General features: G+C 37.6%; 1 protein-coding gene across 1 annotated transcript in view; it reads right to left on the bottom strand.

Moving 5' to 3' along the window:
• Nucleotides 1-112: 112 nt before the first annotated feature.
• The window catches only part of LOC106918916 (solute carrier family 22 member 23-like), a 38,761-nt gene continuing 18,803 nt past the window's right edge, over nucleotides 113-20,070 (bottom strand). The window contains exons 4-10 of the mRNA XM_014988999.2: nucleotides 15,157-15,325; nucleotides 13,146-13,273; nucleotides 9,314-9,416; nucleotides 8,477-8,712; nucleotides 6,957-6,989; nucleotides 5,747-5,873; nucleotides 113-5,159 (exon numbers count right to left, since the gene is read on the bottom strand). Coding sequence (XP_014844485.2) covers nucleotides 3,695-5,159; nucleotides 5,747-5,873; nucleotides 6,957-6,989; nucleotides 8,477-8,712; nucleotides 9,314-9,416; nucleotides 13,146-13,273; nucleotides 15,157-15,325 — 2,261 coding nt within the window. The 3' untranslated portion in view covers nucleotides 113-3,694. The remainder of the gene's footprint in view (nucleotides 5,160-5,746; nucleotides 5,874-6,956; nucleotides 6,990-8,476; nucleotides 8,713-9,313; nucleotides 9,417-13,145; nucleotides 13,274-15,156; nucleotides 15,326-20,070) is intronic.

Genomic DNA, 20,070 nt, shown 5'->3' with positions numbered 1-20,070 from the left:
ATATTTCTAGCTCAGTGAAAAGAAGAGGAAATGGATTACTTCAAAGCAAAATAATCTAGTGTGCTTATCTTAAAAAAAACATTTAAGAAAAAACATGAAACAAATGCTCAGATTTCATCAATAAATAGTGGTTTAATTCAACATGTATGGCTTATGTACAAGTGCATTATGTCTGTTAAAATAAAATGAAATCAGACAAGTGATACTTAAAAATGTACAATCCAAGGTTGTTGTTTTTTTTTTGTTTGTTTTTTTTTACATTCATTTGAATCTCCCAACAAAGAGATTTTGAGTCGCTCAACTGAGAGAAGCAAAACCTGAAATGTGTGCATTGGGTACTTAATCCCCCTGGAGACTAATCAGCTGGATTCAACATTAATTTACCACTCCTTTGATTTGTGATCCTTCCACTTATCTTTCCAACAATAAATGTCAGCCATATAGCCTCAGTCGCTGGTGCTGTCGTTGCTCTACATTGCCTTCATTTCACTTGAAGTTACACGTAAACCAAAAACCTAATAATAAAAAGTTGGATTGGATGCAAATGTGAAAAATGTTTAAAAAAAAAAAAGCAACATAATCTCTCCTCTTTGCACTGAAATAGCTGCATGGAAGAAAGTGAAGTAACAGATGTCAGAGGAGACAGTACCAGTGTTGTGCTGTGTTGAAGATTACCATAGTTTATTTTTTTTTTAACTCCAGATTTGCATTTAGATTTCAAGTATTCAAACTTTAATTTGGCTGCACACCCAGATAAATACTAACACACACATTGAAGACTCAGCCAACTTAGGCATCCATCCACTCACAAACACGGAAATGTAATGCAAAAGTTAATGTGTGACTAGTAGTCCCTACATTGCATTCCAAATCCAAATTCCCTTTCACTCTTAAGTATGCCACTCTATTTGAAATGGTTGCAGTTCCTTGTGCTTTGACGTGTAGTAGCATTGCACGTGGCATACACTATATGCATCTGAAATGAAAGAACCACATGAACATCTTAGTTACACCAATAATGAAACAATCAAATACCACCCCTAATCAATCAGCTTTGTTTTCCTCGTATCAAACATACATCTTAGAAAGATTTAAGAGTTTGATCGATCATTCAAACAATCAAAGATATGTAGCATTTTCAACAATTAGCAAAGTGTAAGGCTCTTCACAGGTCTTTCACATGATAACAGAGAATTTTATAGGTCTAGTGATGGATTGAATCCTGACAACACCTTAACAGATCACCTTAACACATCCCTGGATAAATGATCTACAGAGTTTTATCACATTTCAGATCACAAGACATCGTCTGTCTTTCAAGGTATACAGTACGGCACTATTATTGTTATTATTACTAATGGTCATCGTGAGGCTTGTTGTAAACAGTAGCACATCCACAGTCACACATCCTCCTGTACACAAGTATTACAACTTCAAAAGCAAGACGTACGAAAGTACTACAACTGTTACACAAGTGTCTAAGTCAAGTAGGCTGCAGTCCGGAGGTGGACCTTTGGAAGCAAAAGTACTTCCATGAGAAAGAGCGTTTCATTTTGTCAAAATTCAATATGTCAATTCGGAACATGTCATTTTGTGTAGAGTATTGCATTTTTTTTAAGAGTAAGTTGTGCATGTGTATGTGCGAAAATGTATGTAAGGAAATAATGACGTACTATGTTAATGTCATAACATGATTTAGAAAACACACATACACACACGCACACTATAGGTTATCAATGCAGCAACGATTGGCAATCGCATCAAACATTTTGGACAACTCTTTTTTTTTTTCTTTGCTTTTTTTTTCCTCAAAGATTTAACAGTTTTGTTTACACTTTCACAATAGATTTCATGCTTTATCGCCACTGCACAAAAATAAAGTGCCACCATATTAAGGTGCCACAAATACTGTAATAAGGATGATTAGCATCTGTACATTAAGGGCACACCAGGGAGAGTTTTGAAAATAATACTTTGAAGAAAAAAAATTAAATAAAAAACTGTATCAAGCTTGAGAGTTAATTAACATACTTGGTCATATCTAGAACAAAAAGAGGATTTGCATACAATTATTTTCACTGGCTGAAAACTCTCAAACAAAGTTGCTCCTTATCCACAAAAATCACCATGTGCTAAAAAAAAAATAGCTGTTTACATATTTTTTGCTCACTTTAACAAAAAAAAAAAAAAAAGCAACACATATAGTGGTATTCATTATTTAGTCTGAGAAGACGTTGGAAACAAAGACTGATGTTACACCACTTTTGGATTTGCGTATTGAGATGGGAGTGCCATCTATTTTTAACTGTGCCTTTCTCTGATTGCTTTATCTAAGAGGCTGGTTGTCGAGTGTTGCCAGAGAAGGGGAGAGCAGTTATTTTTTCCCTCAAAGAAAAAATACATTTCATAACCAAAAAATCCAAACAAAAAAAACTAGCACAAAAAAAAACACAATAGCAATCGATTCTGCAAATCTCATAAGGGATGCCTCAAGAAAGAAGCCAGTGTCCCACTGAAATCCCCTTGCCTTCAAGACCCAATTCTCTTGAACGCCTCATTAAAGAAAGCAAATCGACTAGAATTACTTCAAGTGAATATAGTTGTCTGTTGATTTCATGGTGCAGCATATGGTTAAAAACAAGGTAATTGTTAGACAGCAGTGAAAAGGCATATTTGTCCTTTTCTATGCTGAGATTAAATGTGCTGAGACATAATATATTAGGGTCAAGAACCTCATTAGAAATCTAAAATTATGAAGTTAAAGAGAAATGTGTTGGGTTCCCGAATGGAAAACAGCCTTAGAGATGAGAACTCTAGAGAAATTGGCACATAAACAAACCCAGTCATCCAAAATTCAACATGGTACAAGATCAACTTCACATTCTCTTCATAGGTCTCCCATAAATTTCCCCAGACAGGAAAAACACTGTGCTGCTATTTATGTTTTGGCACTACATCAATGTTCATTTTGGTTAGGGCAGTATTTGGTATTTGTATTTGGTGAAAAAAAAATGAAATAAATAAAACAAGGTTTCCAATTTAAACCATTTACATTTACAATAGCAAAAGTACTTTGTAACATTCCAATTTTCTTTGTCCATATGTAAGGCCTTTTTCATAGACGCAAATTAAAAACATTTTATTTAAGCAAAAGCATTGGTGGCATCCATTATCGTTGGCTTTTTATTTCTTCATCAGAGCTGATTACATCTCTGTAATCATGGGCATTCAAAATGACAGTGGTTTTCCCCTCTTTCTCTCACCCAAAGTTGTTAAATTAAATTATTTATTTTCAAAAAAAAAAAAAAAGAAAGAGTACTATATACGCTGGTGATTTCCAGTCATGTTCCTGAAGAGCAGATGTTGACATTACATCGTTACAAACCAGCCAGTGCTGCAGTCTCTCACTTGTGTGGTCTTCAGTTATTGGCGAAATCCAAGATGACACAAGGGAGGTTGGAGAAGCACTGAAGAACATAAAGCAGCTTGTGTATGACAAGTCTACTCAGATCCAGTTTGGAACAGTCTTCATGAAGTACCTGAAGTCTGGGCTTGGCAGTTCTTGTTCCCCCCTCACCCTCCAAAGCTCCATGCTGTTTTATGGATGTAGGTGGCTGCCTCTTGGTGCGACACATAAAGCTTCACATTTTTTTATTTTATTTAATTTTTTTTTTTTTTGGGCTGCAACACATAATCATGTCGACGCTGTGCTATTGACAGTGTTGTTTTCAGTGCTGGAAGTCTCCCTGTCCATGGTAGCTATGACACCAGAGTCTATGGGGGAGGACACAGTGCTGTCCATTAGAGAGATGGGAGCTGCCTCAGCAGGGACTACATCCACATTGGAATTTGACTGTACAGAATCTAAATCTAGAGAAACGACAGAATCTTGTACAATGTCTGTGGATGATTCTAGATGTAAGGTATTCACAATGTCTGTGACAGGGAGGACAGTTGGACTTCTTGCTGTGGTGCTGACGGAGGAAAAGTCAGCAAAGGGTGTGGGATCTGAGTCAGTAGGTGGAGCACACATGTGTCTTGGTGACACAGCTACTAAACTTGGAGGAGTAGAGGAATGAGAAGAGAAATCTTTACCATTGGAGGACGCCAGATCTAAATGAGGTGGCTGTGAGTTTCTAATATAAGGAGTACATGCAGAATCAAATATGTTTTCTACCTCAAGGGGAATATCAAACTGTGAGGCAATGGGGGGTGAAGGTTGGGCGGGTCGGTCCAGGTCTGATGTTGGAGGGAGGTCTTCTAAAATATCAGGAGCGTCCTCAAATACCGGCGGCTTGGATGTTGTAATGATCTCATCAATGTCATTTTCCAGTGGGCTGGGGGACTCTAGTGTGGAACTAGGACGGGGCTCAATGACAGGGGTTGTGCAAATCAGCAAGGAGGCCGGCAATGTTTGGGGGACAATGGGAGGTGAAGAGCCATGCAAAGCAGCAGTTCCAGTGCCATCCTTACTTTTGGGAGAAGGAGCCGTGTCATTTACTTCAAGATGGATATTCTCTTTTAGTATGTCTGCAGGTTCCTGAACTGCCAAAAGTTCTTCTGCATCTGCTAAAAGTGGATCTGTGGCGCATGGGGCTTTGTGTAAAGGACTGGAAGACAGCAGGCATTCTTTGTTAGCTTGTATGATGATGTCTTTACCTCGGGTCATTGCAGAGGCTGATAGTGGAAATGGAGAGGAGTGACCACTGGGGTCCTGTGGCTCAAGCAGGTCTGGTCCTTCCTTCAAATTATTGGTAACAGACCAATCTCCCGTTGCCAAAGCAGTCAAATCAATTGCCGAAGAGGCAGTGGAGGCCATGGTTGACAATGCAACGTTGGCTGTCTCATGCAGTGGCGTGTCTTGCACTCTGGAGTAGTCCCTGTTGGGCTCTAGTTGATGGAGCAAGAGGTGCTGTTCTCCCGGTTTCCTCTGGAGGAGAAGTGGCTGACGAGTGTAGTTCTCACCATCGTCAATGGTCTCAGGGAGCGACTGGTTACGGGTCTCAGGCAAGAGAAGAATGCAAATGATGCAAATGAGAGTGCAGCAGGCAAAAATGATGTGGTGAAGGAAGTAGCCTTTTTGATTGTGGAGGTCCATGATTGGTGCAGTAAGCATGCCAAAGCCGGCACTGGCCAGTACCAGGCCGACACCACCACCCCTGCAAAGAAAGATATTAACAATGTTATTTAAAGAATGCTCATATATATATCTTAAAACAAGATGCAAACATTGACACCTACCAGAAATAAAAGCAAGCCCTACCCTGGGTATACCCCCAAATCACTGCTTTTAAATAAATTCTGACATTATTTGATGTGTGTATTCTTATGATCTGTTATATTTTCAAACACCAGCACCTGACTCTCAACTCTAAGTAGTCTTTTGCCTCATATGGCATTACTCAAACACAGCAGCAGATGGTGCTCTTGAGGCATTTTCATTGGAGCTCCTTTTAAATGACCATACTTAACAGAGATCTGCAGAAGACTCGATTATTTTTTTTCTGAAAGCAGTTCAATCTTGTAATTCAAAGATTCACCAGGAGGTAGAGCCAGTAACATAACTTTAGAAACGGTAAACATCAAGTCAGCAAAGTGTTTAGAATGCAAATAAAAAAATTAAAAAAAAAAAAAAACTTAAAAGTTAAATACAAAATGAAATTACATAAAATGGGAACAAAACATCCCTCTCTACTTTTACACATTCCCCAAAACTCTGATGGATGTTGACAATGGTGTAGATTACCTGATTACAGTGGGAGTGATTTCAGCACAGAAGAAGATGCTTAGGTTGCTGACTGCGTGGGAGGAGAACATACCGATGATGGAGAAGGCAATGGAGAAATTCCTATTCAGCGTAGATTTTTTCTGTTCTGAGGAAGCAGCAGACACACGAAGCAATTTAACTCAGCACCTTACATCATCAGTAAATGCATTATAGTACTTTGTGTAACGTTCCAATGCATTTTTGGAAACATAATTTTGTTGTTATTTGTTAGAAGTGTCATTCTGTCAAGAAACAAATTACAGTCGTTACAGTCTACATAAAGAGAGGCACACAAATAGAGGCAGGTAAGTAAAAGAATAAGCTTTTATGTGAGGGATACAAGACACGATCTGAAGTGATATAAAACATTATTTCTTACACAGTTTTAAGCACTATATTGTGTGGTAGAATGTGTGGCGGTGACGTATTTTACTGGTTAAATATGCAACATTTACCCAGTTGAAAATAAAAAAAAAGAGCTAAGCAAAAAGAAGATTATGATATGAACAAAGAACGCTGTTACTTAACACAGCTTATCTTCCCCATCGCACCCACAATAACTGCAGGGACATAACCAGATGGATCAGGCTGTTTAACATAGCTGTAAATGTGGACAGCTTAAATCCAATAATTGCGTTTTATTACATAAGGACAGGAGGATCTGAAGTTTCAGAGACTGAAATTGAAGGCCATAATTCAGTATTTTATGGCATTTTATGTTGCACGAAGTGGTAAAAATCACATAAACTTTGAAACCGTTTGGGTAAACATTAAACTCACTGCATACCAATCTGTCTACATAACTACACACTGCAGTGTTACAACTGGGAAATTTGTGATCTTCTAGTTTCCCACTGAGGTTCAAAAAAGAAACCAAACCAAATAAGCCACAAGATGACCATAACTGCATCCAAATCTTTATTACGACCTCCTTTCTGCAGCACTAGCAGTTAAGAAAATGCCACACAAGTAATTTTCAAAACCTTGTCGGAAAAATGCATTAATCCGTGTGATATGTTTTAAATGTGATGCTGTTACAAAACGGTTCTGCATGATAATACCATATCAATAAACTATGTTAAAAAAAAGTAATCAAAGCAGAGGCAGTTATTTAGTGATCGACATTTTATCAAAACTATATCAGCATATGCAATTAGTGACAATAGAAGGAATAACCAGCTGGACCTACCTATATTTAAATGATTGCTGTACTTCCAAAGCACTGAAATGACAAAGAGATGAATGGATGTGGATTAGTGAGAAAGTGGGAACAATCATCACAAGCACTCAAACAAGAAATTAAAACCTGGTCAAACGTTAACAAAACATTAGGTGTAGTTTGTTACTGAATAAACAGTGCTGTGCATTTTGGACCATCTGGAGGACATTAGATATAAAGTGACTAAAACATGCAATTATGTCGAGTTATTACTCTAAGAACAGCAAAGAGTAACTATTGTCGATTATTTTGTGTTTTATCACTTAGAATAAAAGTTTCACGAATCCTAAACTGTGCATCACGAATTTCTGAGCCGTGTCCTAACGATTCAGTTCAGCTTTGAACGCCTCAAGTATTTTTGGAATTAGAACCAGCGATATGATCAATTTGTGGTTCAGATTTTTTGGGCAGATGTGTTGTGCTGCCATATTGTTTTACAGTGTTCATACAGCACAAAACAGTGGGGGATGCTGCTGCTGCTGCTCCCAAGTGAGTGCACAGCAAAAAAAAACAAGAAGCAGAACAACAACCCCACCAGAACATCCCACTGGACAGCTATGTTACTCAGGTCCAAACCTGCCACCAACCACCAGCAAAAAACAGGATTATAAGATGGAAATAAGAATATAAAAACTACCAAAGGGTGTAATGTTTCACATTCATCTGCAAACACTTTACCTACACTTGTGACAGAAATATTTTGGCAGAACATTACGAACATTTCGAAAGTATGTGTTTAGAATCGTTGAAGCTTCATGCCCTGCAAAGCATTCCAACTCATAATAACGGCGTGACTGAAAGCTACAACAGATAATTGTCTGCCAGAATATATTTGTGAAGTACAAAATGAATGTATATAATGTAAATAAACGATCATTTAAAAATGTCTGAATTTTACTTCATTCCAAGTCTCTTAATTTTTCTGAACAAACATAAGATTTGAAAAACGAAACACACAAAACTGCATTTCATTCAATAATTTACAGGGGTTTTTATTTTTGTTTGTTTATTTTTTGTTTTTTAATAAACAGAGCCCTAGTTGATTGTTTTGTGTTTATTCCAAGGTTAACTAGTAGTCTTATTTTTTAATTTTTTTTCCCAATCTACAAGTCTGAATGATCCAGTTTAAAAATAAAGCAAACCACAGTTTATCTCAAACAGGTTCTTCTCTTCAGGACAGCCCGCTGTTTGGCTTCATTTATATACTCCTCAACATTGCCTATCCTTTTTGTAACTTTTAAAACAAACAAACAAACAAACATAAAAAACATCCCTATAGCAACACCTCCATATGTCACTGTAATGATAGTGTGTTCAGGATGCTGTGCCGGGAGTATTGCATCACACATATCCCTTTGCATGTTTGCAAATAAAAGAGCTTTTTATATATGGTCTAATTCAGGAAACCACATTGGAACAGGAGTCTTATTCTGAAAAAAAAAAAAAAAAAAAAACTGAGGAATTTCCCCCTTTTTTCATGAACTACTCACAATTCAGCAAGCCCAGCTGCAGTAGTGATGCCAGAGCGGTGATGATCATGAACATCAGAAGTCCACCACGCCGGCCCATCAGGCCCACTGCTGGGCACAACGCAATGCACGATGCCACTGCTATACCAGCCTTGGTGTAATATTCTGCATAGAAGTCACGGAATATGGTTTTTTCCTCATTCTCTGGACTCACCATGCTCCGGGCAAAGCAGTGGTGGATCCCATAGCCTGTTAACCTGATTAAAAAGTAAACAGAAAAGCAGGCTGTTAGGAGAATACACTGGGAAATAATGCATTTAATATCATCCTGTTGACTCTCTTTTCAGCTTATGATACAGAGAAAAAAAAAAGAAGAAGAAATAAAAACTCACAAATATAAACATTGGCTTACTGGCACAAAAGAGCAAAGCTCATAGGCACACACATTAAAACCAAACATCCCCATTCTCTCTTCAGGCTGTCTAATGTTTCCCACAGGCAGAACTCATGTAAAATTTATGCTAACTGAGGGAGTCAGGGGCACCGCACACTGAAGTATGGATACAGCTACAGATGAGACCTCAGATGGAGAGATGAGAAGAGGGGAAATCCCATCAGGGATAAAAACAGAGAGAAGCAGCAAAGCAGAAGATGGAGCTGAAGATCAATGTTGTATTGAACTTCCAGGTTTATATTGGCATTTTGAGTGCACCAAATGGCGGCGCTGACTGGCATTACCCCCGCCCATCTATTTATGTGAAGCAGGAGCTCCTCCTGCCATTGTTCTCAAATCCTCGCATGCATTAGAACTCGGAGACATCGACGTTTCTCCAGCATCTGCATGAATTTGACACTTACGAGTTGACGCACAGGACGACGATGTTCTTCCACAGGTTCCTCGTACCAGCCATTTTCACGATGCATGTCCTTTTGGGTTTCTTCTGAAGAGCATTTTGCAGTTCTGGGAACAAACATACAGGGCAGTAAATAAAACAAATGAAGATGTTTTGAGATTTTATAATTAAAAAAACTGTTTATTAGTTGGAAAAAAGAAAGCTAATAAATATTATTTTTGGTCAATATTGAAACCACAGCAGTTTAATTATTTACTTCAAACTATTCTTCAGTGAGTGTATTTAGAGAACACATTAGTAGAATGCTAATGTGACCCAATATTTGTTTTTTGTTTATTTTTTCTTTATTTACATTACTTTGATTACTTTTTGAAATCATAGCTACAACTGAAACACAAATTAAATAAACAGAAGGACAGGATATAACATCGCTATAGTACAGTGTATTTTAAGACAATACAGGTTCTTATAGTTCTCTAAATTTGCCTTATTTTGTTTTCCTAAGATTTCAACAAATGTTGCAACTTTTGTCCTCCAAATTGCTGTGTATGCAGAGAAACCAATGACTGCAGCATGCAGCAGCTCTTGTGCTGAATATGAGTACTAAACAGGCTGAGTATCTGCGATCTTCAGCTCTGGTCACTGTTGGATAAAGCATCTGCTCTGTTGAATAAGCCAGGCCACAAAAGTTCTGAGATTTCTCTGCGGTTTTGTTCCAAACAATAGCGTCCAGAGAAGCATTCATGGTGAGCCATTGAAAAGACAACACCCATAGGCTACTGATGAGCTGGCAACAAAATCAAAGCTATCTTAGCTTTTCCTTGGCTGTCAAATGAACTTCACAAATTTGACATACTACCTGTCTCATATGTTAAGTGTTTAGTATATAAAGTTTGAATGTTTCCATAGAGAAACATTCTCTATGGAGAATGTTTCTCTAGCATTTAGACATTTAGACTGTAACAGTCTAAATGTTGCAATGTCCATTTTTTTCTTTCCTTCAGACTTGCATACATGAAGAAATGAGGGTCTATTTTTGTTGGTTTCCAGCTCAGTCTTATATTTATTCATTTTAAATATTCCGTTATTTTTTAATTTATGAATAATTAAGTAGTGAGGGCTTAATTTATGTTTGTTTTTGTAATGCTACAAGATGCAGTTAAAACATGTCTAGTTGAAAACACATCTCTGACTATGTTTTAATCTGACGAGTCGAATAATTGCAGATGTTTATTGAAAGAAAAAGTAAACTGAAACCTACTTTATTTCTGTAGAAATTTATTTTTTAAGAAAAAAATATACTAATATATGTAAATAACTAACAAAACGATGAATAAAATAAATAGCTAGTAGTTAGTGGCATCCCTAGTGGGGAACATAAAACCTAAAAGCCACCTGTACTGATCTGAGCTTTAGTCCACAGATTTACAAAAGGTAAAGATTTATTATTTGTTTTAATCCTGTGTTGTTTTTTGTTTTTGTTTTTTTCCATTTTCTCAAGATGTTACCCAGGAGGATTGTGTTTTGATGCAAATTTTATGTCATGCTGGTAGCATTCTTCTCTGGACAGTTGACAGCATTTTTTTCCCCAGAGACTTATAAAAACAATCTGAACTTATTATATGCGGACAAATTGTTGGACAGTGTTTTTTTTTTATTTTTTTTTTTTTATATGGATTCAAATACAGACAGTTATGCTGACACACACAGAAAAAAATAGAAAAATGTTCTTTAAATCAGTTGTGAATCAATAAAAGGAAAACTTGACATTGATCCAATAATAAAGCCACACAATATTGAGCGCGCAGGTTTCACGCGAGACTCGGTTGACTGAATACAACAGGTTTCTGAGAAAGCAACACACCCTGTACGGCAGGGTGACGCAGCACACAGTGGATGTTTTGATACTAGATTTGAGGTTGCCACAGAAACACAACACACCCCTGAAATTCATCTCGGGCTGAAGCCCTGCAGTCTTTCTGGCGATTCCCTGGCCAAGACTCAAAACACTGAGTAAGGTTATTCCTGCTCACATCATCGAGTGAATTTTCCAAAGATGGTGTAATTAGCATCATTTTATGCACCCCATGTGACAGTGTGCGGGAACTCTTCTTGTACCGAGACGGCCTATATAAGTCTGAGCGGGGAACAATTTAAGCATACGGTAGCAGATTTTCTGCCCAACTGCTGCATCAGCTCACATCCACTGTTGTCTAGTGAAAAAGAAAAAAAAAAGTGCTACTTTAACAATCAGTGGTTCCCCTTTGGGCTTGTTTCCAGAAACGGATCCTTTTACATTTCAAAGTTGCTTGATTTCACAGAGCAAAAACTACAAAAAGGCAGCATGTTAATCAGTGATTCACTTTTACAGCTCGACACAAATGCAATGTGCCATGTCATCAACACAGATCGGTCTGCTTTGGCTCTGACTGGTCCCCTGAGAACAGAAAAATGTACACAGGGTCAAAGTGCCTGACCTGCCCCCATCTGCCATCTGACCATTTGCTTCAGCTCATCCTCAGTTGTACGGGCTGTAATAAAATTAATAAACGCTTGAGTGTGTCATAATGTAATGTGCAGCTCCCACTGCCACCACTTTAGTGGAATGTTACTATGGTAACAAGACAGGAAATCCACATAACCTTGTCAATTTGTCTAATTTAGGAAGGCACAGCTGGAGAAACGAGTGTCTTTCAGACTGAGTGAACAGGCTTGGCATATGACAATAAATAAAATGCTTTCACTAAATGTTTAGTTGAATCTAACTTTTTTAATATACCTGTGCATCTGAGTATATTAGAATAGTAATGAAAAGTTATTGGATTTCACTTATGTAGTTCAAAACGTGAAACCCCTACACCAATTCAATAAAAACAAAGTAATATACTTTTTTTCTCTGTTCATTTTTGTCAATACAATTTAATGAAAACACAAACTTCAGTTCAGTAAATTTATATCAATAGGTGAGATTTTTGTGACACACATAAGAATGCCGACTGGACACTTTTTCAGCAAGCCATCATTTATAATCTCCAAGGGGGGGGTGGTAAGCCTCAAAATGTCATTGCTAAAAATGCGGGCTGTTTACAGCGCACTGTATCCAAGAATACCAATAAGATCTTAAGTGGAGGGAAAACGTGTGGTAGAAAAAAAGTTCACGAGCACCATGGATAACAGAACCCTGGAACTGGTGGTAAAAACGAGGCCATTTTAAGAGTCTGAACTTTCCCTCTGATCTTAACCCCACAGACAAAATATGAGGAATTACTGGAGGGAAGATGATAGATATCAGAACAAACACTGTAGATAAACCAAAGGTCATTATTAAAGCAACCTTGACTTCCATAGCAGTTTAAAACAAAAACCACAGGCCAATCTCTATACGCCAAATGCATTATTGTGTTAATACATGCAAAAAGAGCTTTACGTAAGTATAAAACGCATGTACTGCACTGCACATTGACACACTTTTCAGTGGGCCAATGTTAGTGAAAGAAAGAAACCAAAATACTTTTTTTTTTTCTTCCACTATGTTTTCCATCAATATGCTTTGGACACAGACTTCTGTGATCAGTCAACTTGACCTTTTGTGACATATTTTAACTAAATTGCTGGGTTTAATTGGTTGTAAGCCATAATTATTGAAATTCTCATGAATAAACCATTGATACATGTGTGTAATATATCTATATAACACATAAATTGTACTTTCTGGAATAAATTACAAAAAAAAAAAAAACTTTTCAATCACATTTTTGATTTATTGAGACGCACCTCTATGACATTGCAAATTGAATCTGATATCTATAAATTGGAAAATGTGATTGGTTTATTACCTGCGAGGATGTTATCTGCATCACGTTCCAGGTTCACTTTATTTTTCTTTTCTATGTGTCCCATGATCCATTTGGAGCGGCAGTACTGCTGGGTTGCCAGCAACCAGCGCAGCGACTCAGGGAAAATCCTGCAAAACAGGTGGGGAATGTTTTTGTTGTTAAAGAGCAGAAAAAGGTCAATGCAATTAAAAGACATTTCAACCAGTTGAAAGACTGGTTGAAATGCCACTCTGTCATACACGTTGCCATTTAACCACAACCAGGTTTCTTCCAGCGAGACATTCTTCAATAGAATGACTGCATCTCAAAAAAAAAAACAGCCAGTAGATTAAGCACAACGCCTGAAGTCCAAAACAATCGCTTTTAGAAGTTTAGAACATGCTAATGAGGTGGTGAATGCTGCAATAAGTCGTTTTTGCTCGCGTCAAATCTTTCCTGCCTGTTTCACAAAAGATTTGGTTTGCAAATTTTTGCAGTGCAGCACAACAATCCCCTCAATATAGTAGAGGAACAAATCTTTGGAATGGTTGTCGCTGAATTTCTATGGGAGAGTTATCTACACTTAAGCTTTGATCTTTTTGGCCCTGTTTGATGAACTGTTTGTGCATCGGTCAATTTGTGGAGCGGGCGACTTGCAATGAAAGAAACACGTCTTCACAACCAGAGACCCTGTTCAACTGATTCCCCTACTTTTAAAAGTTTACTGGTTGCTGTTTCTGCATTTACTTTACTGGGCCGCTTTCGAACATTTCTCAATTTTAATGTTAGTCTCCCAAACTGTTTCAGGTATTTAAAATTTCGAAAGTTTTCAAAGAACGACATGACTGCACTTAGACAAGAGTGAATGCTAGAGTAATTCAAAAACTTAGGAGCCCCCATGAAATATCACATTTTTTGTTAATAAATGTTCAACTATCATGATCTAATCAAATGTTTTTTTGTTTTGTTTTGTTTTTTTTTAACGTCTGTAAAGTTAAGCATTTTAATTGTACTTACACAGCCAAAAATTTTCTTCTGAACTTTATACAACAGATCTTAACAGAAATCTATCTTCTGTTCTCAGGGAAACATCATGCACTCAAATGCTACTGTTTCCACCTTCAGCTGAAATATGTTCAGAGAGACATTTCTTGTAGCCATCTGCCAGTTTCTGGCATTAGTTTGAGGAAAGTCTGCCACGCTACTCACTTTCGATCAACCCGCAGCCATGCATGCGACTTGGTCATTTTAGGATGTCCCTTTTCTTACTGCCAGTCAAACTAAACATCTGAGATTTATGCAGGGCAAACCTCTTCAAAATGCTGTGTAGCAACATTTTAATCATGTCTGACTGATGAGTGGGAATAAATGCAAGGGTGTTCTTTTGTTAAAAAAATAAATAAATAAAAAAAATCAGTTTGCCCCATGATTACATTATGCAAGTGTAGATTTGAAAACATTTACTTACAGAATGTAGCTGGAAAACTGTGGCTATTGTCATGTATGTCTACAGTTTCACTTCTCTATTGGAAATTCCTGCAAGTTCTGCACTAAAGCGATGGACATTTCTTGTGTAGCAATTACTGATCAGTGATCAGCTATGCATTTTGTTGAACCTTCTAAACAAAAAAGGTTTAGAAGGCATTAATGAGATCCTCGGCATGATAAAGTGATAGCTCTTGTTCTTTCACATACTGACTATGCTCCTCAAAGCTTCATAAAAGTGAAAGAGAGTCACAGCAAAAATAAAGAAACTTCCCTAAATAAATCCGGCAAACGCATCTTATTTCCAGCAGATTTTAAATATGTACACACAGTGCACAATCTCACTGCAATAATCCAATCCTCATGAGCGCCACATCTGACCTTCACCCATTCCGTCCTTTTATCCTTGGATGAATTCTTCCATTTTGCTGGTCTGACCATATGGCAAAACTTTGCGTTTTAAAACAAACAATACAAAAACAGAGAACTTTGAACTACCCTGGAGCAAATTGCTAAGATTTTTTTCTTTTTTCTTTTCTTTTCTTACCAAATGTAGGACAGCATAAGCAGCAGGGGACAGATGATGACAGCTTGGAGTACCTGCCAGTCGTGACAGAGGTATGCCACTCCGGGCATCAGGAGCTGACCACCCAAAACCACAAAGCTGGCCACCATGGTCATGGAAAACCTCCATGCTGGCAGGCACAGCTCGATCCCTAAGGGACAGAAAAGAGAGGTCACGTAAAGAAACTTTTTTATTTTGATATCGGCAGGCTGATTACATTTTCTGTGTATGCATGTCAGTTCACATAATTCTACTAGGTGCATAACTTTAACTAATTAGTATGATTTACTGGCATTGATATTGTTCTGTTACACTTCTACCCTTGCCACACTGTTGAACATCTGCCTTTTGATCTACACTTTTTGTTTCCCAACCACTTGACAACTCTGACTCCAAGATGAGTCAGAGTGCCATGAAAGTTATTATATGCAAATACTGTAAAAGACAGAGCACCTCAATTGTGCTAAAAATAATAAATAAATAAATTAATTAAAAAAAGGACAATACATCTGAACCTAAATAGAAAAACAACACAGCATACATCAGTCTTGTTGCAGTGATTAAGTCAGAAAAGCTCAGGTTAGTTTAATCAGTGGATTTCTGTTTATTTATTTTATTTTATTTTTTCCCCCTCATGCAAACATGGTTATGATTGGACTCTGTCAGTGCATTTTCCAACACAAGAAATCAACAGTACCTAACGTTCTAGATGCAAACACACAGAGACCAGTCTTGATTAATCAAGCAACAAGACGGAACACACCTGACAAGGAGCGGCTGACAAGCTAGAACAAGATGCTTGACAGTAATACACAAAGATGGGTCTGTAGTTTTTTTTTAAACAATACGTTTCATATTTTATAACATCTGAAGCAGTCCATTTTGACACATTTAGACAGTAAATTCCAGCAAAATATTTGTAAAAATACTCATCATGCACTGATTTATGGCTGAATGAAGAAAAAAATATAGACGTTTAGTTTCAGCTCCAAATTTTTGATATTACAAAGTCATCACATAACCAACAAAAACATTTTTAATATAACAAATGAATATTTGTAGTTCCTGTTCTGAAGTTGCAGGCCGAATAAAAAGAGAGACAAAAAAAAAAAACTTTTGTGAGGGTGCAGTAAAAAGAAAAGGGTTCCTTGTACTCACTTCTCCACTATCAGAATGCCACTGATTCATTCACCCAGTCATTAGCATGCAGACCACACTGACAGCCAGGAACCCTAGACAGTCCAGCTCTTTATTTACTGCAGTACAGAAGACAAGTTCACACTAAACTATTGAAAATGAGCACTGTAACGTTGCAATTCACACTAAATCCTGTCCTGCTTCATTTCTCCTATTTTTTGCAGATGCATGGCCATTGTGTCTAATCGGTTTCCTGTGCTGCCAAGAAACACTCCTCAGACGGGCCTTTCAAGGTGACAGGGCCAGGATAATACAGTTGGTGTTGTCAGGACCAACTTCATTCCAGTAGGAAAGACCGGAATTTCAATTAGGATTTGCCCCCCTCTGAGGACATGAATAATGCTCTCTGTTCACTGACACGATCACAGCTGGAATGACAGAGCCAGTGAGCGGAGGGCAGGGCGATGGGTGCAAGACCTGCTGGGTGTGAACCAAGTAACCTCAGAGCTCCCAGTTTGTGTGTTGCTGCGAGGCACATCCCAGTCTTGTTCCAAACTGGGTAAAAATCTCCTGGTGTCCTAGTAGAGCTCAATAACTTGCTATGAATAATTTCTTGTGATTTTCCTCATGCAGTGCGTCACCTACAGATAAGACCGAGTGGGAATGAATTAGTGAATTACGGCCAGAGCTTTTAAATGGAGCTTAGAGCTCCTTACTCCTGGTGACCCTAATCTTCTAGCGAATGACTAGCTCAGCATTCCCCAACGCTCCACTGCTCGTGCTTACCCAATAACAGAGATCTACCGACAACTTATCAGAAGCTACAGATAATAATGGTCCAAAGTTGCAAACAAAGGGCGCTTGGAGACAAAACAAGCTAGATATTTAACCCAAATGCATATATTTAGGTATGTTGAAAACTGTGGATGTAAAATTGACATCATCAACAATCAGGCCAATAGCCAATTAGTAACAATAATAATCCCTAAAGAAGCTTAGGCTGGTTTGCTGATTTGTGCAATATATGAATGTAAGGTGACACTCTGAGATGAAACCATCTAGCCTATCAAACATGGCATTCTTAAGGAGGTTCATTACGTTACACGTGAAAGAGGTGCCTTTACCAATACACGTAGACAGAACAGTCACTCCTTGCACCGACAGACTTTTGAGCCCTTTTACTGATCACATGAAGTTTATATAGATCCACACCATGGTTTGACTACCTTATCAAGCCACTGATTTTTGCAATGTGCTTACCAATTCTGAGGAAGAAATTGTCAAGTGAAAGACGGAGATACATTTAGAATTTATGAATTGTAACAATAACTAACTTGATAGTTAGATTCTGGCTATTTTTGCAGGGCTACACATAAAATATGCCACATGCAAATAACTCATTAAATTATACTGATAAATTTAAATGCAGATGGGTAAACTGCCTTCTTCATGTAATATTTGAATCATCATATACTTCCCTGATTAATTCAGCCATGAAAGAAAATGCATCTTCTCTGTGTATTGGTGTTATATTTGCTTATGTTAACAAAACAGCTACGTTATCTAGTGGCAAAGGCCAAACATCAACTGATTAGTCACCACAGAGCAACACAAAATATCAATGTAATCCATGCAGAAATCGATGAACATTAACAAATAATGCAGGGCAGTGTTATGACACTCGAGTTTGCATTGAATACAATTGATCCTTACAACATTTCTAAACTCTGTTGTATCAACTGAGCTTCATACTCTCATTTGCAAACACTGTGGCAATAGAAACACTTTGGGGACAGCAACCATAGTGAAATGACTTTAGAAACTTAAAACTGTCTCCAGTGCATTCAATCTGAACTCAACATATTGTTAAAATTATAAAGTCTCCAGACTAAGTTCATGTGTGTATTAAAGTCTCCGTAAAAAGGCACAATCACTAAGCAGTATTTTTTCTGATTAGGGCCCACCGAACTTTGGCCTTTGCCTGATGAGACGTTCAAGTGATGGCAAATAGAAACCCCCCAGAGATGCATTTCAGAAACAGAAAACAGACTGAAATACTCTCAGGGTAACTACACAGCAGTTTAGACCACTGTTAGTCATGAATGCCTGAAAGTACAGGAGACATTGATTTTAATGTTAACCTTCCATTCCCAGTGGAGTATAATCACCTGAAAGGTCCTGGCACAAAGCCAGTGCGTTGGTGGAGCATAGAAGTCCTTGTGCTGACAAGGTCAAAGTACTTTACCAGGTCAATTAAGTAAGTCAAGGTTGATCACATTTTGTTTCAGGGTCGGTTCGGCAAATAAAAACACACAGAATATACTGCATGTGGCATTTCTTTATGTCTGATTGTATGTGCAACTTCCTGTAAGTTAGAAATCGCTACTTCTTCAACTTTAATTTAACCAAGATAAAACTCCTTGAGATCAAAGATCTCTTTTACAAGAGCGTCATATCTCCTTTGTCCATTTCCATAATCAGACATTTTACAGATATATCCTTGTGAAGCTCCATTATTTGTTGTATTTTTCAAGGCAGGTACACCAGAGAATTAGCCTTATAGTCAAATCCACAATAATGTGCTCTAAGCTTATTTAAAAACATTGCAAAACACTTTTATTCTAATTGTCTTTTTATGACCCTAATTTTTTATCCATTCTAAAAGTGGAAATCCCATCCTCCCACGCAGACACATATCAGCACAGCTCCATTAATTATCTGGAAGTTCCCAACTTGGAATTGAGTAACTGATAAACTGCTGACATGAAGACTGGGCAAACGACATGCGCCACTTTCTTTCAACTAAAGAATTGAAAAGTGAGCGATTTTTTATTAAATTTTTTTTTTTAGCATCAGTAAGAAGAAAAGGAAAGGTGGCTAGAATAATTTAACCAATAACAGGTAGTCATTTATAGGGATAGATTGATCATTTGTGCATAAATCCTTATGTATTTTACTTACATGGGAACTCTTAATTCATAAGAAGTTTCCAATTTAAAACAAATCTTTCAAAATATTAAAAATAAAAGTGACAGAACTAAAACATGCAAATGTTTTAGCAGAGGACATTTGGTGAGCAACATAAAGTTCCAAGCGTTGCAAGAAAATGAACTTTACCCTGCCAAGTGTAAAAAAAAAAGACTAACACTGCACCTTAACCCATTTGTCAGCAAACGGCTGGAGCAGTGAGGAAGAGGAAGTGTGCCTTATCGACGGAAATCATTTTACTCGGGAGTAAGATTTGAATATAGTTTGCCATGTATGTATGTGCCATGACTCTTTGGATAATGCAACACTATCTCAATCCTTTGAAGTATTTTTAAACACAACGTGTACGCCTGAAGTCACATCATCACAAACTGAATTAAGGTTGGAGAAAAATATCCAACAACTATCAGCAGCTTGCGCACAAGCAGTCTGAGCAGTATTTCAGACTACTGAAGAGGAACATGACTTTGAGTAGCTAAGCAGATGGAGGTTTTATTGTTCCACAAGGCCCCTTGAGCCTTACCTGTGTGCAGATAGATTTTGCCTGAGGTAAGTGGACAACACTCCTGAGAGAAAGCACCTTATTACGGCCCATAAAGACAAATGTGAAACCAAACTGGCCTGGTAAAGCAGGCCAGACAGCACTGCAGGAGGATATGTACATAAATGACCATAGCTGCCTCTAAACTGGTACAAAAAATAAATAAAGACGAGAAATTGTCTAAAAACAGCAGTCTCTTATTCAAGTGATTTTGTTTTTATAATAATTAT

Source organism: Poecilia mexicana, unplaced genomic scaffold, assembly GCF_051168715.1.
Source record: "Poecilia mexicana isolate PSO_F unplaced genomic scaffold, ASM5116871v1 scaffold_17, whole genome shotgun sequence".
Lineage (NCBI taxonomy): Eukaryota > Metazoa > Chordata > Actinopteri > Cyprinodontiformes > Poeciliidae > Poecilia > Poecilia mexicana.
Note: the sequence above shows the minus strand (reverse complement) of the source record. Positions and strands in the feature narration are given on the sequence as shown.